We start from the raw sequence: 26,189 nt of genomic DNA on the forward strand, positions 1-26,189 counted from the left end.
TCACAGATTTGGAGTAGAAACAGACCTCAGAGATCATCTAGTCCAACATATTCATTGTTCACATGAGGAAATGGGCCCAGAGAGATTAAATACCTTACCTAAAGTCAAACAGGTAATAAGCAGCAGAGCTTGGAAGTTATAAGATTACAAATTTAGTGCAAAAAACATCTCATCAGTCATTTGGGCCAACTTGACTAAGGTAACAATAGTAAACATCAGAGATGGGATTTGAACCCATCTCCAAAAATGATGCTCCCTTCAGTATATCACACTATCTCCCAATGACATTTCAAAAAGCCAAAAGTAATGAGGTTTATACAGAACTACATTTTTCTTGCACAAAGAACATTAAAAAAAAATCATCTTGTTGGGGAAAGGAATAGAGGAAATACTTGGGAGCAATCATTTACAAGATAAAGAAATTATTCTATTGGTTAATATCTCATTTATATTCTTGGATAATCCTGCATATCCCAACTTCTTTTCCTTTTGCTATACAAATAATATTTGCTATGTGACATTATGTCTGAAGGATAGGACACCACTAACATACCAGTAAAACATAATTTGGCAATCATTTCTTAAAGCTGACTGTATTAATAGTTGCCCATCACACCATATAACCCAGCAATGCTATGTACCTCACCCTCTATAAAACTGTAGTTAATGGACTTCAGAATGGGTCACCAAATTTTGGCTGTTTTTCACACTGGGTGATGTCACTATTTAAATATAAATATAAAGATATATATATATATATTTTTAAAGATTTCAACCTCATATTTAGTAGTCTTTAAAAAACTGGTCATCATGTGATTCCATCTCTGTTAAGGTTGAACATTTCAGGCTACCCAATAATTTTTTTTTTAACAAAAAAGAGAAAAACAATGTATGGTTTATTCATGATAGAAAAGTTGATTGGGTAAGAATTTAGGGCTTATGGGTTCATTTGCCTCATAACTGTAACTAGCATAGACTAAGGAAGCATTTGGCCCAGGACCAAAGAGGGGAAAGCTCATCTCCTCCTTGAGTATATTGACTTTTTTATACAATGAACCAGCTAGTTCATTTTACAGTACTATGAAGATTCAGGGGACCTATCAGATTTTTTAATGAGCCAAGCCCTCTGAGCACGGATTGAACTTACCATGTGACCATGTACCCACTATCCTCCCACCTATCCAGACACATTCTCTATACCACCTTGCCCACTTAACTGAATTTGCACAAAGCACAGTTTTCCTAAGTATTCCATTTTACAAACTGCAACATTAAAAATCTGCATTTTTAATGAGTATAACTACAACTGAGTCCATAATTAACAAAAAGAAATGGAGGGAGATGACATATATAAATGGTTCCAGAGCCTGAAACATATTTAGAAACATTATTAGATGGTTGAAATGATAAACAAATAAATCACTGGACCTTCACTACAAAATTACACAAACTAGAATAATTTCCCCAAGATGTACTGTTTCATAGCTCTTATCATTAAATAAGGTTATGCTTAGGCTCCATCTAATTTTATGGAATATGAGGTTTGAGAAATGATTTTCTTATGCCCCATTTATTGATATGGTTGGGGTACTAACTGGAAGACCCTTGGAGTGAAAAACCTCCTTTCATCTAGGCAAAGGTTCCATCCAATGTTCAACCACATTCCTGACATACAGAGAGACTTATGAAGCACTACCAATGGTAATGATGCTTTCAGTAAACTAGAGAAGGCTGGGTGAGAAGTTCTATCCCAAACCCATCCCTGACCCCTTTACTAGACAGAATACAAATAGAATGAGATGCACCACATTTTTTTAACCCTTACCTTCTGTCTTAGAATGAAAAATAAGTATCAGTTTCCAGGACAGAAGAGTGGTAAGGGCCAGGCAATTGGGGTTAAGTGACTTCCTCAGAGTAACAAGTTAGAAAGTATCTGAGGTCATATTTGAACACAGGACCTCCCATCTTGAGTCCTAGCCCTCTATCTATAGAATCACCTACCTTGCCCTTTTTTTTTTACAAACCTTGGCTTTTTATCTTAGTAATAGCTCTAAGACAGAAGCACAAGGGTGAGGCAAAGAGTGACATGGTCACACAGTGTCTGAGGCCAGATTTAAACCCAGGTCTTCTCAATTCCAGGCCTGGCACTCTATCCACTGAAATTTCACAGAAATATTTACCCAAGATTTTAGATGGTCGTGTGTGTGTGTGTGTGTGTGTGTGTGTGTGTGTGTGTGCCCGCGCGTGCCCGCTATCTCCTGATTGTAACAATGAAGATACTTAACTTTCTTTATTGTGAAGATAAAATTATAATTTCCTGATTGTAACAATGAAGGTACTTAGCTCTTCCTTTATAGTGAAGCTAGAATTGTAAGCTACAATCTATTTTTAGATTTTAACCACAAAAAGGTGTTAAGTAACTACAAAAGGTGAACTTACCAAAAGAGGTGTTAAGTAACCCAAAAAGAAATAATCTAACCAGAGAAGGTGAGAACTAAAGAATGGGCAGTCCTGGAGAAAAGCATCTGCTTTAATTGGTAGACATGAAAATTTAGGGGAGGTGACACAAGAGAAAAAAAAGTCTTTAAAAAGAGGAGCAAAAGGCAGAAAGGAGATCATTTCAGATCATTTGGATTCAGACATTCGGAAATTCGGACTCAGACATTCAGACAGTCATTCCAAGATTTGGGCACTGACTCGGAGGAGCAACCGGAAGACCGACCCTTGAGGAGAGACCAGAAGGCAGACACCCAGACTTCTTTTAGACCGTCACCAATGGTAAGTGAAAAGCTGACTTAGTGACTCCACTTTTCTGGAGGTGTGAAGCCTCCAGGTAAGGCCCATCTTCTTGAGACTCTCTTCCCCTGGCTGGCGCTTAGAGATTCTAACTGGTATCAGAAGAAGCCAGCATTTTCTCTCTCTCTCTCTCTCTCTCATTCCTTAATATCTTCCTTCTATTGTAAATAAACTACCATAAATTCTATTTACTTTAGTAATTCATTTTGGGATTTAGAAATTAAATCCCTAGTGACCATCTACATTAATATTCAGCGCCAACCATAAAAAATTTAACATAATCCATATCTTTCTATCTATCTATCTATATCTATATCTATTGAGCACATCACCACATTTGAGGTTGAGGTTGAGGACGTAATCATTTAGTTTTATAATGATGAGAAAAGGGCATGTTAAGGCAAAAAAGAAGGTTATATTACCAAATTACAATTTAGCACTATAGTCACTGGAAAAAAATCACCATATACACAATTCAATCAAAAGAAAATACATTTTCAAGGGTCATTCCACCTTTGGGGTAATATAAACTCAGCCTAAGGGACATTCAGTTTTATTGCCTGCAGTAAACCCAACAAGGAGTCAGAAGAAAGGTCCCTTCCACTTTGATGCTTCATCAGTAAAAGTTCCCTCCACTACTGCAGGATACTACCCTTCCAGATCTTTACATCTTGCCCTGGTCTTTCTGTATATGCTCTGGGGGAGGGATCTGCTCAATGCATGAAAAGTCTTTCTCTGGTTCTTTTCATAGTCAAAGGAAACTGTCTGTCATAGCTCATGTTTTATACCCTGGTGATCCACTTATTCTATTATTGACTAATTAATCAGCATTTATTAAGCACCCACTGTATGAGAGTTTCCAACCTAGATAAGCTTACATTCTCTGGGGGAAAGGCCACCTCTACACAAATAAATATATACCAAATAAGTAAAAGTTAAATTTGTGAAGGGAGAGGCACCAACAAATGAGGGGTCAGGAAAAGTTCCTGTTAAAAGAAAACCTAAGCAAAGTTTTGAAGGAAACAGGATACTATGTAGAAGTGAGGTAGGAGAGGGTTGGTGCAAGAAGACTAGTTTGAATGGACTGTAGACTACAGTAATATATGCAGAATAAAGTGGAAAAATTAGGTTATGACTAGGCTGTAAATAGCTTCAACGCTAAACAGAAAAGCTTATATTCACTATCAGAGACAAGAGGAACACAGAGGTTTATTGGATAGGCAAATGATTCAGGCCTGGACTTTAAGAAAATTTTGGCAAGTATCTGGAGGATAGATTGTAGAGGGGAGAGACTTGAGAAATGGACAGCAATTGGGAGGCTACTACAATACTTTCAAAGAGGGTTATAAGGTTCTAGTCATATGTGAATTTAATGATGTCTTTTAGGCCACTTTAGTGTTATCATCCTTTATATGCTGTAGTTATATCTACCAGAAATCTTGTTACCCTTTGGATGACTTGGAATTTTGATTTTTCTGGAAGGAAGGAAGGAAGGAAGGAAGGAAGGAAGGAAGGAAGGAAGGAAGGAAGGAAGGAAGGAAGGAAGGAATCTTACAAGAGGGAGACAATATGCAAACAAAAATATATACAGGATAAATAGGAAATAATGAACAGAGGAATTAAGAGCAGTTGAGTAAGGTTTCTGGTAGAAGATGAGATTTTAGTTAGTACTGAAAGGAAGTCAGGAAAGCCAGTGGTTGGAAGGGAGGAGGGAGAGTGTTCTAGGTAGGCATGTGGGACAGCCAGAGAAAATGCTCAGAGCCAAAAGATAGAGTATGGAGTGTCTGTAGCAAGAGTGGATTGGGCCAGAAGTTCTTCAAAGTCCCATTTGTTTTTAGAATTCAAGGATTTAGTCTAACTCTAAGTATTTCAAGGAACAGGATGGTGTTTAATACAGGACTAAGTCCAAAAGGACATACAGAAAAGTATGTTTTCTGATTCATCGCTAGGGCTTCCTATCCCTACTTAATTCCAAGAAAACCCTAAAAGAATTATTATTAAAGGCCTTACAATCCACTTTGGCTCCCAAGAACTGGACCTGGTATAGTTTATATAAGATTGCAAATAAATCTCAAAAGCAAATTGTTCCCAAAGACTTCATTTTTGTTAAGGACTTGAAATGAATGCTGCAGGGGAAAGTCTTTAGAAATACAGCCCTTGGCCTAGAATAATGGACATGTCTAGAATGAAAACTGAGTATGTCTAAAGGAAATGTGTTAATCAGTTTGAAGTAGAGCTAGCTTGTTTTCTACAGCCTACACAAGTAGGGACTTGGTTATCTTTGTATCAGCAGTAAAAGTGCACTTTAGGCCATGCTGAACTGCTCCAAATCAGGTAAATATTTCAAACTTGGATTGCTTCATTCATCTTTATACTAGAAGGAAACCATTAACCAATAGGCATAGAGGGGGGGAAAGGAGTGAGGGAGAGGGGGGCAATGGGGGAGAAAGAGGCAGATAGGTAAGAAAAGGAGAAAGGGAAAACAGTAACCAGATACCTCAGCTAATTTGTTCCCTCTTCTTACGACATGAAATCTAATATTCTGAGGTGGGCAATAAATAGTGAAAGACCTTCACTCGTCTGGGATGAAAAACAAGCAGAGGGAGAAACTGGGCTAAGATTTCCCCTTCTGCCTGGGTGGGGATGGGTGTCAACGAGATGTTAAGTAAATACATTCCTTTTAAACATTGCTATGTCTGTTTGACAACTTGGGATCAAATAATAACCTCATTCCATTCCGAAAGAACTTTTTCTCCCATGTGTAAAATACCCTTAAGGGGTACATTAAAGTCCTCAATATGTGAACAACATAAAGAGAGCTAAAGGTGCAATGTGTTTCAAGTAAGCCACCCTAGCCAGAAAAAACGAGGTTCCAGAAAGTACACTATAGTCTACTGGATAAGGGCTCCACCATGACCACACACATACCTCATGTACTCCCCCCATCCCCCCTTAAGCCCAAGATTTAATGGCTTCTTTAGCCTCATTTATACCACTACAATTTCCCACAGAAGAGGCAGAGTGAGGAACTGGGGGAGAACTATGAAGTTGATGACTCAATGTGAAGGGAATGGCCACATGCATGTCCTAATAAAGAACCTTGCATTTGAACTTTTCAAAAATTAATGTTAAAAAACTGTTTTTACATGCAATTGGTTGGAGAGAAGATTTTAAATTAAAAAAAAAAAAAGAACAACCTTGCATTTGGACCAAAAGCTAAAGAAAAAAAAATGGACAGAGAAGGTAAAATGAGGAAATGTTAAAAAAAAAAAAACATCATTTCCAGTGCCATAATAATATACGGTCCCATTTCTCTTAAATAATGAATTAAGGTGAAGATGATATACAAGTTCTCAATTAGCAGGAATTTAAAAGACTCAAATTATAAAGCCAATGGTAAGGAGAGAAAAAAAATTCTACCAAAGGATAAGGAAAATTCCTAAATCCCACACTCCTATCATGACCACGAAACAGGGAATATAGTAACTCCAAATTTTATGGTTCATTTAGAATCAATAGATTGTAAGCAAACTTTTCTCTGTTCCTTATTGAACTCTTTTAAGTTGTTGTTTTTATCATTTTATCTTACTAAGTCCCTAGTTCCTCATCTGTTAAATGGGCCATAAGCCTATAGAACCCAACTTGTGGGTAGGTTTTTTTTTATGGTTTTGTTTTTTTTTCTTTCATTTAAAAATATTTTTCCATGTTTACATGATTCATTTTCTTTCTCTCTTCTCTTCGCTCCCCCCTCAGAGCCGACAAGCAATTTCACGGAGTTTTTGTAACCTTCAAACACTATGATAAAGTTTCTTGTTATTATTCCCTATAACATGGAGATAAAATAATATCTGATAGGGTTATCTTTTAAAGAACAAAATAAAAACAGGAAAATTAAAAACCAACAATAATAAAAAAGAAAAAAGCATTAAACATATTCTATTTGCTACAGTAGGCACAAATAAGACCAGCAGGTAGAGTTTATGAATGGACAGATTATGTTTCAATATAAAGAAGAACTTTCTACTAATTGGAACTGACAAAGTTGTTTTAAAGAAAAGGCTTTGCAAATGATAAAGAAATATGGAAATATGAGCTATTAGAATTATTATTAAACTGGAGACTACCTAGTTTTAGGAATGCTTTCACACCCACGAGCCACCCACAAAGAAATGGGGAACCAAGAACCCCAGAAAAGGTATCAGCCAAAATATTTCATTAAAACATGAAATATTATGACTGGATTAAAAAAAAGTCTAATCATCTTCACATGTAAGAGATCCAACTGTGAATCAGAGCAAAAGGCAAATTAGTCAGAGAAGGAAAAAGGAATGACACAAGGGAAAATAATGAGAGGCTTCTTGCAACAGGAAATTATTTCCATGTAATAAGCAGTGGAAATATGAGAAGCACATTTATTCTATCCATATACAATGAAATAGTAAACAACCTTTACTACTAAGCAGCTTGCTACTTTGCTAAGATTGTACCATCTAGTGACTCTGGGGCAAGAAAATGGAAAAGGCATGAGATTCGCCTTTCTTTGAATGCTGTCATAAAAAGGCCTGGCCTTGATGCAAAGCGTTTTCATTTTTTTGGTGGAAGGGGAGGTATGTGCACAATGGCAATATCTGGGACCCGTCACTGTCATTCACTTTACAGGAGCTTTATGAGGATGGGATATTATGTATACAATACATCTTAAGCTCCCCATATGGGAGATTTTCAATGCATGCCAAGATGCTTTTTAAATGACACACAAAATCAGACACTAAAGTTAATGGTGAATAGAAATGAACAAATTAGATGGTAGAAGGCTGCCAGAAATTCAACCCAGGGGAGAAGACTGTTTTTCATTTTAACCGCACATACAACATAAACACACTGCTTCTGTTGCCTGAGTTAAATAGGCACATCCATTCAGGTCATCTTGAAACAGGCAACAGATGAACCATTGGGACAATCGACAAACTCTTTAATCTCTTGGGAATGGACTGGAGTAAAAAAAAACAATGAATGAAAAGTATCAGCAGAATACCTCTGAGGTTTGCAGGAAATCTGGAGGAAGAGGGATAGATAACAAGCAGGGCTTAGGAAATGGCAGCATCTCTGAAGAGCTTGGGGAAAAGGATTTTGAAGAAACAGAAGCAGCTGTTTCAAACCTTGAAGTCTCACACGCTGCAGGTACTATAGGAAGTTGTCTGGAAAGGTCATCTGCTTTTCCAAGAGTTCTCGCTTGTCACCTTTCCCAGCCCATCTCTCCAGGTAAACAAAGCAGAGCCCTTCAGCAAGGCTTTGCTCCTTTTCTGCCCTTCTTTATTCAGTCTTGCCTCACCAGCCATCACAATTGCTTAGTTATAAGCATCCAGCCTTTTCCCAGGATTGTTTTTCAATCATGTTCAACTCTTTGTGACCTCATTTAAAATTTTCTTGACAAACATACTAGAATAGTTTGCCATTTTCTTCTCCAGCTTATTTTACAGATGGGGAAACCGAGGCAAACAGAATCAAGTGACTTGCCTGGGATCACACATCTAGTCAATGTCTGAGACTAGATTTGAACTCAGGTCTTCTTGACTTGCAGACCATGCACTCTATACACTGTGCCACACTGCTGTCCTTTCAGGAATTAGACATTTCTGAATTCCAACAGGCTTAATACAGCCCTCTGATTTTCAAAAGCAAGTCACAGCTAGATAAAGTGCAGGGCTTTAGGGGAAGTAGTGATGTTCTTGAATTCATTCAAAGAACATTCACTGATCAGCTACTATCCATAAGCCAAGATGCAGAGAGGGACAATAAGGAACTATCCTCATCCCTGAGGAACATGCAAGAAAAATCAGACACATACAAATAAATATACATATTAGAATATGGCAAATACCATAAGAGAGGCATGAACAAATGGCTGTAGGAGCTTAGAGGAGGGAGATGGCACTTCTGAACAGAAAAAAAAAATGTTAGGATTAAATCAAAGAAAGTTTCAAGGAGGAAACAACATTTGCTCTTGAATGCTAGGTAGGATTTTTACTAGGAAGAGATTGGGGCAGGAAGAGAAAGGTTATGTAAGGCAGAAAAGATGGCATCATCATCCTCATCACTATCACCACCACTACCATCATCATTTTTCATTTCCATTCCTGTCATTTTGTTAGGATATGGAGTACCTAGACAGGAAATTCCATCTACCAGTGCAGAAAACTAATATTCCATAATTTAATCTTAGAGCATAAACCTGTGGTTTGCGAACTTCTTGGTTTTTTTCCCCAGGTATAGCTACATTTCAGTTAAGTTGGTTTCTCTTTATGAAACAAATGTTATACAGTTAAAACATTATTTTGAGGAGGAGACTATTAAGCTCACTAGATTGCCAAAACAGGTCCATGATACAAAAAAAGGATAAGAATCTCTGTCTCAGAGAACTGTCTGGTGGCACTGAATAGTTAGGTCATGGTATTACAAATTTAGAATTGTAAGGGATCTTAGAGGTCATTAAATCCAACACCCTAATTTTAGAGATGATAAAACTTGGTCTGAAAGAAGTTGGTTGATTTCTCCAAGGATGCACCACTATGGAACTAAGAACAGGTCTTCCTGACTTTGGGCTCAGGACTCTATTTATGATGCATAAGCCCAACTCTTCATGACCCCATTTGAGTTTTCTTGGCAGAGGCACTGGAATAGTTTGTTATTTCCTTCTCCTGCTGATTTTACAGATGAGGAAACTGTAGCAAAGAGAGTTAGATGGCTTGCTATGGGTTACACAGTAAGTATCTGAGGCCAGGTTTGAACTAAGGAAAAGGAGCCTATCACCTGGGCAACTAGAAGAATTACACTTAGAGGAAACAGTGACAAACTGTAGAGGATGAAATGCCAAGATATAAATATGTCTATAGATATATGGATGCATAAATACATATACATGTATAACTAGGACTAAAAAAAAAGAGGTTAATACTAAAAGAAATGGGAAAAGAAACAAAAGGAGGTAAATTTATGTCACAAAGAAACTGATGGCATGAGGGGAAGAGAACATCAATATACCGGAAGAGTAAAGAGGTTGGAGATAGGAAATACTCAACTCTTACGCACAGTGAAATTGACTCAAAGAGGGAAGAGCAATCCAATCCATTGGGACAGAGAATTGATTTGCACCATATAAGGAAGTAGCAGGGTAACAAACAGACTGGTGGGGAGGGAAGCAGTACAAGGGAGGGAGAAGGTGGGGGGTAGTTTAAAAAGACTGTAAAGAAAATAAGGGGGGATTAAAAAGGGAAGGGGGTAGAAAGGGAAGTAAAATAAGGGTGGGAATTAGGGGGGCTGATTAAAAACAAAATATTGGTGTAGAAGGAAATAGTGAAAGAAGAAAAGGCAAGACTAGGTGTAGAAATCAAAATGCTGGGAAATATACAGCTGTTAATCATAACTCTGAATGTGAATGGAATGAACTCACCCAAAAAATACAAGTGAATAACAGAGTGGATTAGAAGCCAAAACCCTACCATATGCTGTCTACAAGAAACACACATGAGGAAGGTAGATACACATAGGGTGAAAGTAAGAGGGTGGAGCCAAATCTATTGGGCATCAACTGATAAAAAGAAGGCAGGAGTTGCAATCATGATATCCAAAGCCAAAGTAAAAATAGATCTCATTAAAAGAGATAGGGAAGGCAATTACATCCTGATAAAGGGCAGTATAGACAATGAGGAAATATTAGTCCTCAACATGTATGCACCAAATGGCATAGCATTCAAATTTCTAAAGAAAAGGAGCCCTCCTGACTTCAGACCTGGCACTCTAAAATATTTCCACATGATTTGATCCTCACAACAACTTTTTCAGTGTAGCTGCCTCAGTTTCATCAAATTTAAAGGAGGAAATGTGACTTACAGAGAGTCACATAGGCGGTAAGAACCTAGGCTGGTGGTTTGTTTCCTTTAGTCTAGCTATATTTTCACTGTGATCCATAAAGTTATAAACAGGACAGGAAAATTGTCTTGTTTAATTCTGTTGCACAGTTATTTTCAGTTGGATCAAAGTCTTCATAACCCCATCTGCAGTTTTCTTGGCAAAGGTACTGGTATGATTTGCCATTTCCTTCTCCAGCTCATTTTACAGATGAGGAAACTGAGGCAAAGAGGGTTAAGTGGCTTGCCTAGGGTCACATAGTGTTTGAGGCCAGATCTGAACTCATGAAGAAGAGCTTTCCTGACTCCAGTCCTGGTACTCTATCCACTGTGCCATGTAGCTGTCCTACATGAACTCATTTATTCCTCATAATCCCATGTGGCAAGTAATTTCCCCTATTTAATAGAAGAGGAAATGAAGGTCTAGTAACATTTCCTCCCTTAAATTTGAGGAAACCGAGGCAGCTGCTACAATGTAATGTGTTAGTCTTGAAATCAGAAAGACCTGAGTTAGAATTCTCCCTCAAATATTCTCTAAGTATGAACCTGGAGTAAGTGATTTAGTCACCAGCAACACCTCAACTTCCTTATCTGTAAAATGGAGACAATAACATTATCTGCCTCAAAGGATCCCCCAAATCTTCAAAACTATATGAATGTTGGCTATTACTATGACTTTGCCATTACTACGCATTGCCATGAGTTTTTCAAATAGGGTTAAGACCCAACTCTTTGAGTTTTAATGGGATACTGGAAATCTCCCAGTTTAGAAAATTAAAATTGGTAGGTATAGTCATACTCTCTGTTTTTAAATCAGCAAAATGTTCTGAGTTCCCATAACTGACTCCTACAATGTCCAAAGCACCAGGGACCTCAGATGGCATTTAATCACAGCCTCTCTCATTGCAAGAATCCTGTCTATAAAGTTCATGACTATGGATCATCTGCCCTCGATGTGACTACATCCAGGGACAGAAAACTCGGCTCTTCCATTTTGGGTCAGCATTGAAAAGCTTTTCTGGAGTCAAAATCTGCCTCTCTGTGCTTTAATCCATTTGCTCTTAATTCTACCCTCCAAAGCTAAGCAGAGTAAGTTAATTCTTCCTGGGGATTAGACATCATTTGGATAAGATCTGATAAGATCCCGCTTATCCTAAATAAGGTTTTAGTCAATGTTAAGCTAAAGCAGCTAGGTGATACAGTGGAAAGAACACTGGGTTTGAAATCAGAAAGACTTCTATTCATGAGTTCAAATCCAGCCTCAGACACTTACTAGCTGTAGGACCCAGAGATAAGTCATTTAACACTGTTTGCCTAGGTTTCCTCATCTATAAAATGATCTGGAGAAGGAAATGGCAAACTATTCCAATATCTTTGTAAAGAAAACCCCAAATGGGGCCACAAAGAGTCAGGCAAACTAAAAAACAATTGAATGAAAGAAAACTTGAATTCAGGTCATTGCATCAATGTTTGTTTAAAAAAAATTCCTATAGGCATAGGACCACAATTCAGATTTCTAAAGGATGCTCTTTTGGATCATAGAAGGGCTAGAGAAAGACTCCTTTAGCAATTCCTTTCTTTTCAAATGTTTTCCCACATTTCAACAACAGGCTGAAGAAACTTTTCTGTGGAAAAGGGACTGTTTCCCTTTTCATAAATCCTAGGAAATACTCTTTGGTACATTACAGAATACAGCTCTTCAAGGACAAATTACATTCTTTGGCTAGAGCTTAGGTGGCATTATCTTGGCAATCAACAGCTGCTGAATTATGGTAATTTGTATAGTCATTTGCCAGGCCACTAAAGACAGCGTAACAATGGAAATACACAGAAACATGAAACTGCAACTCTCAGTTCAAAACCTACACCATAAATAAAAAAGGCATTTCAGGAAGGGAACAATGGGGCCACTTAAAAATTCATGCCATCTTACTTCAAAATGAGCTAATTTACAATACATTGGCTCTCTCTGTTCTTAACTTCTCCACTAAATTAAGCAACTCTAACACCAATAAAAAGTTAGACCCAAAGGACTTGGAGTTTAATGACGACAATAGGAGTACAGGAAAGGAATAAACCTTCCTTACTATATAAAAGACAAATATCTTATTTGACTTTCCTGACAACTCTGAGAAGTAGGTGTTCTTATTTTCCCCATTCTACAGTTGAGGAAACTGAGGCACCCAGAGGATGTGACTAATTTTCAGGGTCATACAACTCTTAAGTGTCTATATTGGAACTCAGAGCTTCCTGATTTGATGCTATGTATCTATCCACTTTACCATCTAGCTGACTCTCTAATAATACTAATAAGCAATAATAATAGACTTTATATAACACTTTGCAAAATACATATGCACATAGACAAATTTTATAAATACAAATATAATATCTTATTTGTAAATGCTTACATTGCTTGATTTAAGAATTTCTAGGTGAAGTGATTTGAGGTTAGCATTTTAAAAAATGAAGAATTTCATTTAATAAAAAATTTTTTAAAAGAAGTTTCCAAAAATGTCCTGAATGTGTTTGATCCTTGCTGAGATTAAGGCAAAATAGGAAAGTAGATAATTCTGAACACAAGCTTCTGTCTGTCTTGTTGAATTTAATTTGTTGTCCTTAAAAGAACTTGTGGATTTCCACTTTTTAATTATGTTGGGTATTTTCGCTTTTAGGACTAATATTTCAAATATATATTCACATTTATATACATATGTGTCTGTGTGCCAATGCGTATATACACATATCTTATATTTTTCTTTGGAGATACATATGTGAAACATTTCTGTCTTTTTAAAATTTTTTAACTTTTTTTTCATTTTTAATTAATTAATTTAGGATATTTTCCCAAGGTTACACGATCCATGTTTTTTCCCTCCCCTCCTCCTTCCTCCCTTCTGGAGCTGACAAGCAATTCTACTGGGTTATATATGTACCATTGTTCAAAACCTACTTCTCTGTTATTGTTATTATTAGCAATAGAGTGATCATTTAAAGTCAACACATTTTTGTCTTTTAACACTATCATGTGTGAGGCATCTCGGTGGCTCAGTGGATCGAATGCTGGATCTGGAGTCAGGAAGACCTGAATTCAAATCTGATCTCAGACACTTAATAGCTGTTTGACTGTGGGCAGGTTACTTAACTTGTCTGCCTCAAGTTTCCTCATTGGTCAAATGAGCTGGAGGAGGAAACGACCCATTTTTTCATTCAAGACTAACCTTATTCATGTTTTAAAGCAGGCAAGATATGAAGGCCCTCTGCCTAAACCTCCCCCTTCTCCAGAAGATCCATCTAGCCCAAAATTCCAGGAGAAAATCCAATTACCCAGATTGGCATGGTCCTCTCTAAATCTCCTCTTTTTACATTGTAAATACCTCTAGGAAGGATAACCCATCAAGTCACTAACACTTTACTGTGAATTCCTTTTCTCCAGGATAGGAAGAGCACTGAGAAAAATAAAAACTAGGAAGAAGAAGGGGGAGAGAGGAAGAACATAAAATGAGATAAGTGAGGAGACAAAAAAGAAAAAAATTTTCCTACTTCTCAATTCATCATGAGATTTTAGACTTAGAGCTTTACAATGGTACCCACTCATTTTACAGAATGGGAAACTGAGGCCTAAGGAGATTAAATACTAGGTTCATGGCAATACAAGTATAAGTAGCCATACAAGGAGCTTAAATTCAAAGGTTTACACACCATACTATTTTGTCCCCCTTAAACAACAGATTATAGGCTCAAGAGATGAATGGGACCTTAGAAATCAACAATGTTTTTGCTTTGCTCATAAAAGAAACTAAAACTCAAACATTTTAAGAGATTTGCCCCAAATCACACAAGCAGTAAGGAGGAGAGCCTGGTCTTGGATTCACTTTTGATTCCAAAAAAAGTAAGTGTTCATTCTACTACAGGACCTGGATCTAATCCTACTTTCAGAAAAATTCTTGGGGGAAAAAAAAAACAAAGAGAAAAAGAAATCTACTCTCTAGAAATTCCAGACTAGGTTTAGATCCTCAGGATGTCCCCAAGCTTGATAGGTATTTAAGTGCCCTCAAAACTTCGAAACTTCAAGTTCGACCTACAATTCATATCCGTAATGTATCAAGCCACATTCCCTAGGATTCTTTTTTTGAGTCACTGTGTAAGTTTAGAATTCCTGAAGCTTATTCTAAAAACAACATGGAAACAGTGAAAGTATGTGAAGAAAGCCTCCTCACCACACGCACATATATTTATGTATTATGAGAGAAAATATATCCAAACTACCCCAAAGAAGTAAAAGGATCTGAATTCCAAAGAGTTGCTTTTCACAAAACACAAATGCAATTTCAGATTACAAAATTTCAAAACCATCTGGGATCTTTATCTCAACAAACAGGGAGGTTTCACATAGACACCCCAACCAAAAGCATCTGCTCAAGGGTTTCTCAGACAAAGGGCTGGGATACAGACATTTTATTTATATAGAGAACCATAGCCACTTTGAGAGTTCACAATCTCAGAAGGTTATAAATAAATAAAAGCCTGAATCCTTGCATGCTGAAGAGTATTAACAATCCTGCTTATTCTCTCTCCAGAGGAACACTTGGTCACAGTCACTGACAACTTGTTCCTGGTATTTTTCCCCTTCTCCATATAATGAAGAGAGTGGGTGGGCTTGTCTTTAGGAATATGGGTGAAGCAGGTGAAGCTCGTCAGTCAATAAACATTTATTGAGCATCTGCTGTGGGCCAGGAACCATGCTAAGTCCTAGGGATCTAAGGAAAGGCAAAAGATAGACTCTGTCCTCAAAGAATGGGTTGCCCAGTGGATAGAGCGCTGGGCTTGGACTTATCTTTCTGAATTCAAATCTGGCCTCAGACACTGACTAGCAGCTGTGTGACTCTGGGCAAGCCACTTAACCCTATTGGCCTCAGTTCCTCATCTCTAAAATGAGCTGGAGAAGAAAAGGGCAGACGACTCTGATATCTTTGCCAAGAAAACCTCAAATGGGGTCATGAAGAGTCTGACAGGACTAAAAAAAAATTTACTAAATGAAAATAACAAAAATTCCCATCCCTCTTAATTCGGGTGCTTTCTCTTTTTAAATTATTTCATGTTTAGACTGTATGCAGTTTGTCTTGTATATATTTGTGTGTGATGTCTTCACCCATTAGATTGTAAATTCCTTGAGAGAGGGACTGGCTTTTGCCCCTCTTTGAATAACCAGGGCTTAGCACATAGTAGGTACTTAACAGATGCTTGTGGTGTCTCTGGTGACAGAGGCTGGCACTAAAGAAAAAGTGTCCAGCTGAAGAGTGTTGAAATTGATCAGCTCAATAGGGGAGGGGCCCCAAGGGATTTGGAATTTTGAGGAGAAGACTGACTGGTAGAGGAGTTGCTCTTAATCTTGAGAAGCAGAAGGGAGAGGGTGAAAAAAAAAAACTTTCTCCTGAGGGTTACCCATTTTTCCTGCTGGTGACTGGAAATCTTCCCCCCCCCCCAACACTTCCCAATTGAAGGGACTTCTGAAGAGAAACCTGAGCAGACTTTACCTCAGCTCCTATTGCCCAGGGGTGAGCCAACCTGACTTTCTCTCAGGGGGCTCAGGCTGCCAAGGCCTGAGTTCCCCACCAAACTTGAGGAGGGAGGAAAAAGGGTTTTAGATAGAGGCAGGGACCCCTTTTTCCCACATTCCTTTCCCATTCTTCCCTGCCTGTTATTCCTTTTGTATTACCTGATTGAGTTAACATTAAGAGTTATCTGTTCCCCAAGCTGAGTGTGAGTGAACAGATCAAGGGAAGACCCTTTGGTCTCAAGTAGTGGGGGGAAGGGAGGGACAAGAGAGACAAGAGCATATTGGGAAGAGCAGCTTTAGCTAAGGAGGGAAGGCAGAAGGGGAAAATCTTCAAACCCCCTCTCCTCTCTCTGAGCCAATCCTAAACATCAGCTGTCTCCCCTGTACCCGGCTTTGTGAAGGGAGGTTCTCCACTCTTTCCCCCTCTCTATACTGATAGTCTTAACCCCACTATTACAACTTAACCTTCCCTTAAAATACACTCTCTAAAATTAAAGTGAAAGTCCTATTCTATCATAGCAACATGCAATATCAACCTCTGGATCCACAACAGATTTAAGTTACATAATCTCAAATGGGCACTCACAACAGCAAGGGAATCCTTTTATAATTTTACAATGACAGAGAATTTACAGTTCTCTAATTAATTGACTAGCCCATTCACCACAAGGGCTTTTCCAGATCTTTTCATCCCTCTTAAAACTTCCCACAGTTCTTCTCTCTCTCTTCATCTTCTCACATAAGAACCTTGCCTCATAGGTCAATCAAAAGAATGAGGACATTCCCTGAGAGCTCACTCTTCTCCCTCTTCTACATCTCATATTATCAAGAATGCCTTCTGCCACTAGTTCCTCTTTACCCCTCACCTTTAGGAGTTACCCTTCTCTTTGCCAAGGCAAACCCCTCAACCTTCACAAATGAACCCATTCCATCCTTTCTCCAGCAGATTGTCCCCATTATTGTTTCCATTCCATCACTATCTTCAGTCTCTCTTCTCCACTGGTTGCTTCCCTACTACCAACAAATATAACTATCTCCTCCATCCTCAAAACAATCTTCCCTTAATCCATCCATCCCCCCCAGCTCTTATCTGCTGCTTTTTGAAGTTAAACTCTTGGAGAAAGCCATTTACAAATGGTGCCTCTTTCATTTCCTTTCTTCTCCCTCTATTCTTAACTCTCCAGAGTCTAACTTCCGACCTCATCATTTAATCAAGACTGGGGTTTCCAAAGTTACTAATGATCTCTTAACTGCCAAAATGAATGGCCTTTAAAAAAAAAATCCTCTCTTAAAATTGATACTAAATATAGGTTCCAAAGCAGAAGAGCAGTGCTGGCTAGACAACTGGTATTAAGTGACTTGCCTGGAGTCACACAGCTAAGAAGTGTCTGAGGTCAGATTTGAACCCAGGTCTTTCTAATTCCAGGCTTGGCTCTCAATCCACTGAAACACCAAGCTGCCACATGAATAGTTTTTTTCTTAATCCTTATCCTTTTGGGCCTCTCTGTAGCCTCTGACACCCTCCTCTCCTAAATACTTTTTTCTCTCTAGGTTTTGATGACTCTACCATGCCTCTCTAGTCACTCATTCTTGGTCTCCTTTATTATTGGATCTTCATCCTGGTAAAAATCACTAATCATAGGTGGTGTTCTCTTCTCCCTTTATTCTATTTCACTTGATCTCATCAGTTCCCATGGATTCAATGATCCTTTCTATGGCAGTGACTGCCAAATCTATTTATCCATCTTAGGATCTTGATTCAGTTCCTTTCACTCCAAATCTAGTCACCTTTCCAATCCACCATTTTTAAAAAGTGAGGGTAAAGAGAACTGGAGACTTCAAATCTAGAGGTCAGAGGCAGATATTTTTTAAGTCTTACATGCTACCCAATTACCTTCCGTTCCCATTTTCCATCCAAAGAGAAACCTTTGCTCTCTTCCCCAGGAGGTGTTTCCATCCCTGTCCTAAAATTCCAAAGTCTTCCCAAACGCTAGATGACCATTAAAACAGATTTTACTCTACATCATCTAAGATCAACAGATTCTTTTCCTTCCCTAGGCATGGTGATAGTGCAATGATGAGAGAGAAGAGTTTAGGGCAGAGTTCACCCCATCTCTGATGCAGTTATAAGCACAAAGGAATAAAAGAAAACTGACACAATGGGGGGGGGGGAGAGGAGCGGGGGGCAAGCTAGGTGGCTGGGTGGATAGAGAGCCGGGACTAGAGATGGGAAGCCCTCGGTTCAAATCTGGGTCAGACACAGCCCAGAATTGTGACCCTGGATAAGTCACTTAATCCCCACTGCTAGTCCTTATCACTCTTCTGCCTTGGAACCAATACACGGTATTGATTCTAAAACAGAAAGTAAAGATTAAAAAAAAACTGACAACAACAAAGAAAATACACCTTTTAAATACATACCTATGATGGAATCCCTCCTGAATACATCTCTATCAAAAATGTAAAAGGACAGGTGCCGAAAACTCCGAGGAATTTCACAGTAAAAATCTTCTCCATAAAAGGGACTAGGAAAAAATAATAAAATAAAGACCATTATAATACATACTTCCCAAGTGCTTAATATCAATACTGAAAATAGAATTAATATACAGTAATAATATATTAAGTATGGAGAAATGTTATGGACACTGAATAAATATAGGAAATATAATATATATTATTTAGTATGTAAATAATATATAAACACAGAAAAGCTGTTAGTCATATTTGAGCATCTATCTAAAATATGTACTTTGTTCTTGACAGACACTTAATTTACATTTCTGAATTCACTAAAACTTTGTTATTGACAGGTACTTAATTTACATTTCTGAATTCATTAAAACTGTTATTGACAGGTACTTAATTTACGTTTCTGAATCCATTAAATCTACAAAAGTGGCAAGATGGCACAGTGGCTAAAGTTTCCAAAAGACCTGAGTTCAAATCCAGCTTCAGATATTGACTAGCTGTGTGTTGGGCAAGTCACATAACCTGTCACCCTCAGTTTCTTCAACTGTAAAGTGAGCATAATAATAGCAGCTCTCTTGGAGAGTCTTGAGGATCAAATGAGATAATATTTTGTAAAGTGCTTAGCATGGTGCCTGGCATAGAGTCAATACCTATTAGACACTCATGCCCTTTGCTTATTTATTCTTTTACATAAAATACAAAAGATATGCAGATCCTGAAAGATTCCCCCAGAGTTCACCTCCATGGCTGTAATCTCAATGGCTTCTTCGTCCTTAAGTGTGACGTGAATGGATGCATTTATACTACCACATTTGTTCTTACTGGGGCTGCAGGAAGATCAAATGCCACTGATAGAGTCACTGATTCCAAAGCTTTCTAAAACATTCATTCATGTTTATGGGGTTGGGGAGGGGGAAGAAGGGGGAATCGCCTCACGAGCATGAAAGGCTGCCTGAGATTTCTTTGGGGTGTTCAGCCTCACTCACATATTTCAGATAGAAATAAAGCAAAACATTTCATGTGCATGGCATTAATCCCTGACATTCTTCTTGTTTCCCTATTATTCTATTTAAACACTCATCCACGTTACTTTTCCTAGAAGAGGTTTCTCTCTTCTGCCCCAGATGATCGCCCCCATGAGAAAGCCTCCCACCCTTTAGAGATATCTGTCCAAGGATGAGTCAACCCAACAAATGCAGCAAACACCGCAGATGTAACTTAAAAATAAATCCCTATTTCTAATGAATCAGCTGAAAGCCAGCAAAGACTCCGCCTAAACAAATCTTACTGTTCTGGCCAAGCACAAGATCAAGGTTGTAAAATGCTTCCTCAAAAAGAAACAGATGGGGTGGCTGGGTGGCTCAGTGTATAGAGAACCAGGTGTAGAGACAGGACCTGGTCATGGGTTCAAAACTGACCTCAGACACTTCCTTGATGTGTGATTCTGGCCAGGTCACTTAAACCAAAGTATCTAGCCCTTATCCATCTTCTACCTTGCGAGAGAGACAGAGAGACAGAGAGAGAGAGAGAGAGAGAGAGAGAGAAAGAGGTGGGGGAGAGAGAGAGAGAGAGAGGGAGGGAGGGAGGCGGGGGGGAGAGAGAGAGAGAGAGAGAGAGGGAGGGAGGGAGGCGGGGGGGAGAGAGAGAGGCGGGAGAGAGAGAGGCGGGGGAGAGAGAGGCGGGAGAGAGGGAGAGAGAGAGAGAGAGAGAGAGAGAGAGAGAGAGAGAGAGAGAGAGAGAGAGAGAGAGAGAGAGAGAGAGAGAGGCGGGGGAGAGAGAGAGGGGCGGGGAGAGAGGGGGTGGAGAGGGAGGGAGAGAGAGAGAGAGAGAGAGGCGGGGGGGAGAGGGGGAGAGAGAGAGAGGGCGGGGGGGAGACGGAGAGGGGGGGAATGGAGAGAGAGAGAGAGAGAGAGAGAGAGAGAGAGAGAGAGAGAGAGAGAGGGAGAGGGAGACAGAGAGATAAAAAATTGGATGGATAGATAGATAGATAGATAGATAGATAGATAGATAGATAGATATTCCATTCTGTTATGATGAAAAGATAAGTTTAGGAGGAAAATGAAGTTTGCAGAGGAAAGATGCTTGAGACCTGCAGAGAAAGATTCTGGAGTGCTGGAAGGAAGGGTGATGCTGGAACTCAGGGGGGTTGGCTGTCTCTTTCTGGATGTAACCTGGGGAGAGTAGATGCCTGTCCTGAGGTTGCTGATCCTATCCTGCTTTTCTATCCTGGTTGCTGTGTTTCCTTAGGAGAAGAAATCTGTGATCTTGAACTAGCTATCTGTACTGTCTGTAAGCTGAGATCTGGGTCCATTCGGACCTGGGACCAACCCTGGGCCCTGCCAAATCTGTCACAGGCCATCACCTCTAGAAATAACCAAGAGAGGGGTTTAGTGCAGGTTATTTAGAACAGGGATTGGGTTTATAGATCAGAGAGGAGAAGGTGATAATGTAGTCTATTAAATCTCTGAAGACCCTCCCAGAGGAGGTTTAGACCTGGGTTTTATATCTAGTGATTTAGTGATAGGGATTCCCCTTACCCTTCAACCTCCCCCCCCCCCCCCTGGAAATAAATTACACCTTCCATTTATTGTGACTGAGTAAATCTGTGTGCTGGTCCCTGATCAGGCTCTGAGCTGGTCAGGGCTAACTGTTAGGCCCTTCGACTTACAGCTGGAAACCCTTTTACTGGCCCAAAGTAATCCATTGATCTCCCATCTGAACCAACCTCCCCAAATCCCCTAAGACACTTCCAAAGAGACTGGAATCCTAATACCCAACTTTTTTAGTCATGAACTGATAAGAGAATATAAAATCTCTTCAGACTTAATTAAGAATTCATGATTATTTGAATGGAATCTAAAGTGTACTTTTGTTTAGAAAACCCATTTCCTTGCATTCCCTTTGACCCAGCAATTCCACTACAAGGTTTGTATCCCAAAGAGATTTTTTTTTTTAATGGGAAAGGATCTGTTTGTACAAAAATATTTATAGCAGCACATTTTGTGGCGGCAAAAAATTGGAAAATGAGGGGATGCTCCTCAATTGGGGAATGGCTGAATATCTTATTCTATAAGGAATGATGAAATTGATGAATTTCTATAAGAACTGGAAAGACCTGCATGAACTGATTTGGAATGAAATAAGCAGAACCAGGAGCACACTGTACACAGTAAGTGAAACATTGTGGGACAATCAAATGTAACAGATGCTGCTAGTAATCCAGGACAATTTTGAGGAACTTATAAGAAAGAATGCTATTCACATCTAGAGAAAGAACTGTGGGAACAGAAATCCAGAAGAAAACATGATTTATCACTTGTTTATTTAGGTGAGTGATTTTGGATTTTGATTTTAAAAGATAACTCTTTTACAAAAATGAATAAGATGATAGGTTTTTGCTTGTCAACTCTAGGAAGGGAGAGGGAAGAGGAGAGAGACAACATGAATCATGTAACCGTGGGAAAATTTTTTTTTTTATATTTAAAAGAAAATAAAGAAAATCCATTTCTTTAGGGAGAATAAAATGGTGACATGAACAAGATATGGAGGCTGATCCAGAACAATCAATTATTTTTTCCATTTAGAAAAATCAATTTACTTACTATAAAAAACAAACAAATGAAGAACTCTATAGGTTGTATCAAAGGAATATAAGCTCTGGCAAGTTTTGTAAAGCTACAAAGGCTTCAAATACAGACCCATGATGAACTATGGTTTATGTGATAACAGTGTCTCCTAACAATCTGAGATTGAGCTGAGGAAACTGAGACACAGAGATTAAGCAATTTGTTCAAGGTTATACAAGTCACATTTCCTTAGTTAATTTTTAACTAACAAGATTTACTATTTGATTAATTTTTTTGTAAAACATGTCATGAAAAATCCACTGAAGAAGTGAGAATTAAATTTATCATTGACTGTGCAATAATGCATGATACCACCTTGTTAGAGTCACTATGTACCTGCTTCCTCCATCTTTAAAATCAGACCTACCAAGGATATTGTGAGACTGTGATAAATCCACAATCACACCCTTAAAAATCTTTGGAAGAATAGTTACATAGAAGTATTTTTGTTTTTGTTTTGCTAAATCAGAACAAAACAAAAATAATAAGAAAAATTTATTTTTCTAAGTATGAGAATAGGAAAAGGGAGGGAGAAGTCAGTATTTGTAATATTTGAGTTTTTCTTTTAAAAAAAGGCATTATCTAATATAATACCAATATAATATAGCATAACATAATTCCTAACATTAAAACTCAGGTTTTAATACATATCTTTCCCTTCTATAGAAACATGAACATACTTGACTAATAAATACAACAGGCCAGTGGGGTAGCAGAATTTCACATTTCACCAAATTGTAGACCTCTCCTGTCCCCCATTAAGCAGATAATTTAGCCAGTGGTGACCTTCAATAGCAAAAAGGAGAATAGAAAAATGAGCTTTTTCAATCATCCAATAAGAGCTGGTGATGGTCATTAGGATTCACATTATCATGACAAAAATAATTATGACTGTGGTTTATAAAAACCTCAGTAGTGAATATTCAGGAAACATGCTGGAACAAATTGCTCATTAGATTAATTAGAGAGAATTGAGCCTCGTTAATTTTTCTCACTGAGGAAATCTTGTTTTTAACACTATTAACAATAAAACCTTAAGTACTAAGAAATTAGTCCAAGAAGTCCAATGGAAAATTATCAAGAGGGATAAATAATTTATACTAATATTTAACAACAAGACACAAAAATATTTGTTTGGTTGTATAGTATGCAAGAATAGTGTACTCACTACATTTTATATTGATTTCAACATGGGTGTGTGAACTTTCTGGTTAGGTGTTGCCACAGTACTTTGTCTTCCACTGAAGTCCTAGCCTGATAGTGATCCTGAGTTTGAATCAAGTCAGCAAGGCTCAAAGTAAGTAACTAGTGATGACATAATATTTGTAAAAATCTCTTAGCACAGTGCCTGACACATAGTAAACATTATATAAATGTTAGCTATTATTATTACTATTGCCATGACTGGACATCTTTATCTTAAGATGAGCTTAATTAAATTAGATGGCTGGCCACCAAGTGATAACATTGTTTTTAAAGTAATATCAGCTTCAGATTACCAATTAAGGAACAGAGTATTTTAAATCCATATTAGCAGAGGGAGTATTTACATTCAAGGTGTATTCACATCTATAAAAAAATAGATTCTTGAAGTATAATTTTTTTAAAGAAATGTGCATTCATTTAGAAATATTAATCAACCATCAATGTTCTGGTGATTCATTAAGAAGTAAAAGTGAGATTTTTTCTTGAAGGAGTACAAGCTATGAAGGGGTTTTACAAAGCTAGAAAGGTTTCAAATACTGATCCAGCAACAAATTCATATCTATAATTTAAAAATCAGCTTACTCAGGTGTCAAAGGATTCATCAATGGTCAATGGAAAATTGGTCACTGGAGTGATTAAATGTTTCTACCTCCAGCAAATAAGTGAAAGTTAATAAGACATATTTTAGAAGTGCTGCACCAACAATCACACATTTCTAACATCCTGAAGTGTGGTTTCTGCATATTATGTGTAGAAGGAGTGCTCCTACTAAGAAAGTCACAGATCTCTTGAAATATAAAATCCCTTAATCATATGAAATTTATAAGATTACTTGACAAAAATCTCATTTTATAGCTAATGCAAACTGAAACCTCTGTCAAAGTGAGACAAACTCTACAAATCAGGTTAGGTGAATTTCCAAAATTCTGGGCCATTAGAAAGAGATCTGGAGACTCTAGCACACTATTGCTGCATCCCAAGTCTAAATTAGGTAACTTAACCTAACTAAAGCAAGGTAACTAGGACTTTGTCTCAGGGCATCAGAATTTAGAGAGTATAAATGGACAATTGGGTTCAAAATTTCATTGAGAGTAGTTACTAGGACAACAATGGGTTAGACAGAATACATATTCTGCAGAAGTCCAATACTCCTCATACTGTGGTACTGGAATAAAAGTTTCCACTGGGTATGACCAAGTTGGAAAAACTTGTTTTGGAAAGAGTATGGTCCCGGCAACAGATTATCTCTACTGCCTAAGAACCAATCTAGAAAAATATGGTCCTGGTAATATATGTTAACTGAGAACCAGAAAGACTAATTAAGTTAAATGTTGATAGAAACATGGGAAATATTAAGAGCTATAAATCTGTTCATGCTTATTGACCTAGAAATCCCATTAGGTAAGGTCCTAAAGGGCATTACTGAATGAATAAAAAGATGTTTATTCATAAAAATGTGTTGTTATGGAAAAAAGGCTGGAAATAAATACAATGAATGAGAAAAATGACTGCATAGATTATGATATTTGAAAGTTAATAGGATTGTATTATGTTATTAAAAATGACAAATATTGAAAATATAAGAAGAGATGAAAAGAGAAGCAAAAAGAATATGATGAGGAAGAGGTAATGAGAATGTGGATTGCCAGGACAATGCCATGATGACAGGAGAAGCAATAAAGAGGAGCATGTGTACCTCCATGTTTAAGGAGCACAGAGAAAGCCAGTTTGGCTTGATCACAGTGTAGCAGAGAGAGTATTTAACGCACAGTAAAAGTTTGGGCAACGTTGTGTTGAGCTTTAAAAATTAAATAGAGGTGGTTGTTGTTCAGTCATGTCTGAATCTTTGTGATTCCATTTAAGATTTTCTTGGTAAAGTGGTTTGTTATTTCCTTCTCCAGTTCATTTGACAGATGATGAAATCAAGGCAGAAATTTGAGTTAAATGATTTACCCAAGGTCATACAGCCTGTCAGTATCTAAGACCCTATTTAAAGTCATGTCTTTCTGAATTCAGATCCAGCACTTTATCTGCCAAGCCACCTATATTCCCTTGGAAATTATATATTTAATCTCAGAGTCAATAAGGAGCCACTGGTTAAGGAAGGGAATTATATGGTCAGATCTACATTTGGAGAAAAGTACTTTTGCAGTAATACAAAGGATGAACTGGAATACGATAAACTTGAGGCATCATTTTTTTCTTCCACTAAGCTCTCTTCTGATGCCTCCTTGTGTGACAAGATTGATCCTGGCTTTTTAAAAGTTATTCCAATGGAGCGCAAGCTTTGGTAGGGCTTATCAAGATAGAAATGGCTTGAATGGATGGGTCAAAAAATGGGCTGTTTGTCTATCATTTGAGGATCAGCCCCACTAAATTCAGAGAGGTCTTTCTTCAGGGTGGCCAGAAAGTAATTCTTTGTTGTTTGTTGCTGCTCTTTTGGCCAGAAGAAATCACAAGCCTAACCATTAAATAATTGAAAAGGATTGTGAGTTATGCCTATAAGTCAGGAGTTATTAACCTCAGGTCCATGAATCTTCTTTAAAAATATTTCAATAACACAAAGAAGGATTATAACTTCGGTCACACAGGGACAACCTACACTAGCAAAATCATAGATAC

At 37.9% G+C, this 26,189-nt stretch overlaps 1 protein-coding gene across 1 annotated transcript in view; it reads right to left on the bottom strand.

Moving 5' to 3' along the window:
- The window catches only part of RASA3 (RAS p21 protein activator 3), a 313,259-nt gene that overhangs the window by 161,249 nt on the left and 125,821 nt on the right, over nt 1-26,189 (bottom strand). Inside the window, exon 3 of the mRNA XM_056808512.1 lies at nt 18,685-18,788. Coding sequence (XP_056664490.1) covers nt 18,685-18,788 — 104 coding nt within the window. The remainder of the gene's footprint in view (nt 1-18,684; nt 18,789-26,189) is intronic.

Source organism: Monodelphis domestica, chromosome 8, assembly GCF_027887165.1.
Source record: "Monodelphis domestica isolate mMonDom1 chromosome 8, mMonDom1.pri, whole genome shotgun sequence".
Lineage (NCBI taxonomy): Eukaryota > Metazoa > Chordata > Mammalia > Didelphimorphia > Didelphidae > Monodelphis > Monodelphis domestica.